This window comes from Saccostrea cucullata, unplaced genomic scaffold (assembly GCF_032062105.1).
Source record: "Saccostrea cucullata isolate Sc308-1 unplaced genomic scaffold, CSIRO_AGI_Scuc_v1 ctg20383, whole genome shotgun sequence".
Classification (NCBI taxonomy): Eukaryota; Metazoa; Mollusca; class Bivalvia; order Ostreida; family Ostreidae; genus Saccostrea; species Saccostrea cuccullata.
The window spans coordinates 7,160-14,487 of NW_026920006.1; the positions used below are offsets into that span (position 1 = coordinate 7,160).

At 34.7% G+C, this 7,328-nt stretch overlaps 1 protein-coding gene across 1 annotated transcript; it reads left to right on the forward strand.

Annotated features, from left to right (window-relative positions):
* Positions 1–278: 278 nt before the first annotated feature.
* On the forward strand, positions 279–4,086 carry LOC134241534 (uncharacterized; the record flags this gene model as incomplete). Its single annotated transcript, XM_062723574.1, has 3 exons — positions 279–534; positions 3,561–3,836; positions 3,946–4,086. Coding segments are annotated over exons 1-3 (673 nt in total), but the record flags the coding sequence as incomplete, so codon positions are not given.
* Between the last annotated feature and the right edge of the window lie 3,242 nt (positions 4,087–7,328).

A 7,328-nucleotide genomic window follows, 5' to 3' on the forward strand; every position in this document is an offset into this window, starting at 1 on the left:
GAAAATTAGTAAATACAAATGTAAAATTATACAAATAAGAATTATATTATACAAATTGAAAATAATACAGTAAAAGATCAAATACATCGTCGGTGATCTCGTTTTTACTTATCACTTATGGAAGATGAGATCACCCGTGGGTTTCCGACGATGGATCAAATATTGCAACGCTTGAAATGCCCTAAAAGAACTTTCCACTAATTATGTTCATGTACAATATTGTCTGGCCCGATAAGGTAACAAATGAAGAACTGCTGAGCAGATGCAAACAAGAGGACATGGGTACCATCATAACCAAGCGCCGATGGAGGTGGATTGGACGTGTTCTCAGAAAAGACCCCCAGTCAACAACTAGAACAGCACTGCATTGGACACCAGAGGGCAAAAGAAAGAGGGGGAGGCCTAGAACATCATGGCGAAGGACAGTAGAAGGCGAGATGAAGGCAATGCACCAGACCTGGGGATCGTTGACAAGGCTAGCCCAGGACAGGCAAGGGTGGAGGAATTTTGTTGCTGCCCTACACACCACAGGGTGTAAAGGAAGATGATGATGATGATGATGATGACAATATTGTCTGCATATTTATACAGTTAAATAAATAAAACATGGTATAAGAGTGCTTTTAAGAAGTGATTTAACAAATAAACATAAAGTTTAGTGAAAATATACACGTGCATGCTGTAAGTAAAAAGAAACAAAAATGAATTTTAAGGAAAACATGTATTGGCTAAAAAATATAAGCACATAAAAGTGAAATATTGTAGCTATAGAAAACATTCTAGAGCTGCTTATAAAGTGAGAAAGCAGTTACTAGCACATACCATATTATAGATAATGATCTGTACCTAAGCTAGGGTCACAGAATAATAGAAACACATAACTGACAAACATATTGAAACATATTGAACAGTCAAAACCTAAAAAGGACAGAATGTAGTGTTTTACACATGTATATGTCTTGGTTATACCATACGTATTTGTATGTATAATATAGCGATGTTCCTAAACCCTGGCAGACTGAGAAAAGCACATTGATCAAATGATGGATTTTTACAATGTAAAATGAAAATTCTTTGACACTACTACTGTATGTATGAAATAAAATGATAGTCTGTATAGCAGTCAATATTTTGTATTTTTTCTACTGAAACTGAGAAATGTTCGTGCTATAAATTTGAAGTGCAATAGGGAAATGCATACAACTGGCATATTTAGACTTGGGATATGGATTTTGTTTTCCAGTTTTAGTTCCGAAAAATAGAGAATGGCCGAATTGAAATATCTAATATAAGAGAGCAGTGTTACAATGCAATTTGAAAAAAAAAAATCAAAGTGCGTTAAATTTGGGACCAAGTTAATGTACTTTTAATGCATAAATATCGAACAAATTTATGCACTTTTTATATATGATCTCTCTATGTTTAGGGGCAAGTACGAGAAATGTTTGCTAATTGAAAATAACTTTTCAACACAAAATAATAGTCTTTTTATAGTTAGGGGTACATACGAGAAATTCGACAAAATGTATGCTTATTGGAAATAACTTTTCAACACAATATGACTGTCTTTTTATAGTTATTTAATAAATGTATATGTATATAGAAGTATAAAAATTGTTTATTTTCGTGCAAGATGATGGCCTTTCTTTAGTTATTTTAGGAGATTATTATTAAAATGTATGAAAAATATGATTTATACACTGTACATTGTTTTTAGCCATTTTGTAAAACTACTTTGGCCAAAATATAGTCCATTGGCCAAAAAAAAATATACCCCACTATACATTATAAGAGCCTCTCTTATAATGTATAGTGGGGTATTTTTTTTTGTGGAGCGATTTTTTGGGGGTTTTGACGATTTTTTCATATTGTACACATCATGAATATGTGTAATAATTATAATCTGTGAAAAAAAATGTCCAATAAGCCCCGGGGTTGAATATCAAGGGGGGGGGGGCTGTCCACAAGTACCTGTGATTTAGATAATATATTTTACTTGAGAAAAGACATTAATAGTATTCTAATAACCAATTTTTATGATAAACGTGATGACTTAAAAATCGTTACATTCCCTTACCTATGCAGCAATATACCTTCATCACCTGCATTAGCTGCAAATCTGTAGCTCTCCAAAAAAATAATTTGACAGACTCGTCTATCAATATATTTTTCGGAGAGCTACAGTCCTGCAGCTACACCTGCATAAGGGGATGATTCGATATGAGCAGGCTCTACGAATTTCTTAAACGAGAAAAAATATTAACAAACAAGTTACCGAAAAAAGAATTTCAGCAGTCTCGTTGAAAGTCACCATTTCGTAAGTAATATGGTCGATACAATGGCCTTGTCAGCAAATACAATTTATCATTAAGTCAAATGCTGACTGACGTTTTTCATAGTTATTGTTAGGCCAGTATAATATACACACTGAATTGTCTACGGGTTTTATCCGTTATTTCCCGATCATGACAAGTGTTACAATAAAGTTTTAGAATTCAGAGAACTATAGTTAGTTTTATAATATTTCCATTTCTAATTTTTCTCTCTGTGATAACCCTTTGAAAGTTAGCGGAGTTAATTTCTTGATAATTCTACCGGAATGTAAATTAGGCAAGTCAATAGGTCAGGAGCTAAGGAGGCCTAATATGCATACAAATCTCGTGCGCATCTGTCTCTGAGTCTGACGTTAAGGAGGCCAACTATGCATGTAAATCTCGTGCGGCTGTCGTTGTGTTTGACGTCAGTGGGCGAGGACTATTGAAATTGGGATGGGAATCCTCGTGTAATTTATATATATGTCTGCATTTTTAAAGTCTAAATCTACAATTTCATTTCACAATGAAATGGAAATATATGGAATCACTGTCTAGTTAGTATAGTATGCCAGGGACATCAACAATAGTGGGAAACATGGGATAATTTATGCATAACGGGCTTCGCCCGTTATGCAAATTATCCCATGTTTCCCACCATTGTTGATGCCCTGGCATACTATACAAACTAGACAGTGATTCCTTAATTCTATGAATTCTAAAACTTAAGCGAGTGTGACCGGTCGGCAGAGGATGCTCACTCCTCCATTGCACCTGATTCCACCTTTAATGTTATCGAGGTCCGTTTTTGCTCTGCTCCAATTTTGTATTGTTTAATGGACTTTTGAGCTCGAATACTGCTCGTTATCTCCATATATTTCATTTAGAATACTTTAAGTATCATGTTTCTAATGCTGTTATTCGCCCGTGTGGCGCAGTGGTTAGAGTGTCTGCTCTAGAGTCGCGAAGTAAGGAGTCAATCCTTCGGATGAGACTGTATAAACCGAGGTTCCCTGTTGCAGTAGGTGCTGGCACAAAAAAGATCCCTCCCTGCTCGATGGCCCTGTAGTGTCCAGTATAGGACAAAATTTGCAGCTCTCCACCGGCAAGTGGTGGCGTCTCCATATGAGTGAATAATTCTCCAGAGGAACGTTAAACAATTTACAATCAATCAATCAATCTAATGGTGTTAGATAAAACAATTTACTGTAATTTATTATTTACAACTTACTTTTTTGTAAAATACAGTTTACTTGGATGCAATATGTGGGGAAATACTCACAATCAGCGGGCTACCCTCCATTCGCCTTGACCTGACCCAGGACAGCAAGTATAGAAATAACATGGACTGTACCGTCACTGTGAGCAATGCCCCTGCCTCTACCAGCACCACCAACCATAATAGAATCATGATTGTTGTCAGGAAGTTGAATATCAAGGGTTCCGTCTATTATGGCTGTGATCCAGGTTACGATCAATTGTACATTTATGATGGACCTTCTACCTCATCATATAAAGTACCAGGTATGAGGGACCTTAGGAGGAATGTGTTGTGTTCATCTTGATTTGCATAAGAAATTAAAAACGTAGTTATAGACTCAATTAATATTTAAGAATTTCTACCTTTTTATAGGCCTGGATAAAAGCGTCTGTGGGGAGGACGAGCCTTTAGGGGCATACATGTCCAGTGGGGATACATTGACATTTAGATTTGTATCCAACTCACTGAGTGTTGACGCTGGCTTCAAACTCCTTTTAACGCCCTTCCATACAGGTAAGTTTCTGTAAGTCAAGTAAGGGCATCATAAAATGTGTTGCAGTGATGGGAATATTATAACATAGCATGCCCATTTCAAATTTCTAAATGCAATCTTGATACTAAAATCACAAATTGATTCAAAGTTAAAATATAGACGAAGTATCCTTGGCTGTACTAATTTTTCGGGGGGATCTATACTCACTGGAATCGATGACCATCGTCTCTGGTTCTCAATCATCATCTTTATTTTTAGCTCTACTGGTCAGAGACCAGAAGAGCTTATGCGATAGTAATTCGTCCGGCGTCCGTCCGTCCGTCTGTCCGTCTGTCTGTAAACAATTTTTCAAAATGCTACTCCTCCTACAGTTTTGATCTGATTTCAATATAACTTGGCATATAAGTAGACTACACTAAGAGACATAATTGTGTTTATCGGTTTTTGATTTTGACGAACGGTGTTGGCGTTGTTACTAAAAATAGAAATTTCTTTGAAATTCTTTCAAAATGCTACTCCTCCTACAGTTTTGGTCTAATTTCAATATAACTTGGCACACATGTAGACTACCCTAAGATACATAATTCTATATATCGGTTTTTGATTTCGAGGAACGTTGTTGGCGTTATTACTAAAAATAGAAATTTCTATGAAATTCTTTCAAAATGCTACTCCTCCTACAGTTTTGGTCTGATTTCAATATAACTTGGCACATAAGTAGACTACACTAAGATACATAATTCTGTGTATCGGTTTTTGATTTCGACGAACGGTGTAGCGTTGTTACTAAATATAGAAATTTCTGTGAAACTTGGCTCATAAGTAGACTACACTAAGATACATAATTCTGTGTATCGGTTTTTGATTTCGACGAACGGTGTAGCGTTGTTACTAAATATAGAAATTTCTGTGAAATTGTTTCAAAATGCTTCTCCTCCTACAGTTTTGGTCTGATTTCAATATAGCTTGGCACACAAGTAGACTACACTAAGATACATAATTCTGTGTATCGGTTTTTGATTTCGACGAACGGTGTTGGCGTTGTTACTAAAAATAGAAAATTCTGTGAAATTCTTTCAAAATGCTACTCCTCCTACAGTTTTGGTATGATTTCAATATATTTGGCATATATGTAGACTACACTAATATATATAATTCTGTGTATCGGTTTTTGATTTCGAGGAACGTTGTTGGCGTTGTTACTAAAAATAGAAATTTCTATGAAATTCTTTCAAAATGCTACTCCTCCTACAGTTTTGATCTGATTTCAATATAACTTGGCACATAAGTAGACTACACTAAGATACATAATTCTGTGTATCGGTTTTTGATTTCGACGAACGGTGTAGCGTTGTTACTAAATATAGAAATTTCTGTGAAATTCTTTCAAAATTCTTCTCCTCCTACAGTTTTGGTCTGATTTCAATATAACTTGGCACAAAAGTAGACTACACTTAGATACATAATTCTGTGTAACAGTTTTTGATTTCGACGAACGGTGTTGGCGTTGTTACTAAAAATAGAAAATTCTGTGAAATTCTTTCAAAATGCTACTCCTCCTACAGTTTTGGTATGATTTCAATATAACTTGGCATATATGTAGACTACACTAAGAGACATAATTGTGTGTATCGGTTTTTGATTTCGACGAACGGTGTTGGCGTTGTTACTAAAAATAGAAATTTCTGTAAAATTCTTTCAAAATGCTACTCCTCCTACAGTTTTGGTCTTATTTCAATATAACTTTGTATATAAGTAGACTACACTAAAATACATGATTCTGTATATCGGTATTTGATTTCGACGAATGGTGTTAGCATTGTTACTAAAAATAGAAATTTCTGTGAAATTCTTTCAAAATGCTACTCCTCCTACAGTTTTGGTATGATTTCAATATAACTTGGCACACAAGTAGACTTCACTAAGGTACATAATTCTTTTTATCCGTTTTTGACTTCAATGAACATTATTACCTTGGTTAATAAAGATAGCAATTTCTGTTACTCTCAAAATGCTACTTCAAATACAGTTTTAGTCTGATTATATAATGTGGCATGCAAGTAGACTACACTAAGAACATAAAGAGACTTATTCAAGGATCATTATTCTCTTTTTAACTAGTGTAAAGTTTCAATTCCCAACTGCTTAAGTACTTTCCTCTTCCTTTGCTATAAGTACAAACCAGTAGAGCTTCAGTCTCGACAGAGACTTCTGGTTATTACCGGTAGACCTGTGAGCTACAGTTCTGCTGCTGAGGTTTTCGTGTAAAAGAATCAAATTTAGCAGTAATACATTCGAGAAACGGATAATAATGAATTTATATAAATTGTATTTTAGAAGAACTTGGATTTAATTCTACAAGTGGTATTCCATTAAGCTATATCATAGTTATACTCATTGTTCCCTTTCAAAGGAAAAAATTCATCAAAATCATGTCAGTTTTGAATATTTTTAATATCCGAAAGAACCAAAATGAATCTGAATTACCATATACACTGTATATGTATTGGATTCCGAAACTTCATAAGAATCCCCACAAACAAAGACACAAAGCGGATTCCAGTAAATGTTCAATCAAGCCTCTTTCTTTACTCCTCTCTAAGATATTAACAGTAGTGAAGGAGAAACTTCAAGAGTACTGCGCAACAATATATTTAAGAAGTGGTGTAAATCAGATGTGGATACTTAAAAATTCCAAGGAACTTTAAATTGGACAATTTCAAATCACAAGATTTCACCAAAATCAACAGCTTAAAAACTTACAACTTTTCAACTTTATATACATAACCATTCCCCACAGTAATTAAAGTCCAGGCTTTTTTATATCATTGACAGCTGCTTTTTCAATAAAAATGGAACTCGTAAATTTACGTACCTTGTCATTTGTCATTTGCAAAATTATTTTGTTAAAAACATTCTGATTGTACACACAAGTACTCTGAAAGTGACATCAAAAAGATGCTTGAGTGTCTGATTGACAATATCTATGTCGTTTTTTTGGAGACCAGGTTTTCCAACAATCTATTGGAAATCCCACGAGTACCAATTTAGCCCCGTTATTAGCAGACCTATTTTTGTATTCATACGAAGCAGAATTAGTGCAAAATCTTGCCGTGGCCTTCAACTTGACATTTAAATATATCGACGATGTATTGTCAATTAACAATGGTAATTTCCATTCTAAACTTGATACGATATATCCTGGTGAGCTTGAGATAAAAGATACCACAGAGTCTGAAACATCTGTTTCATATTTTACTTG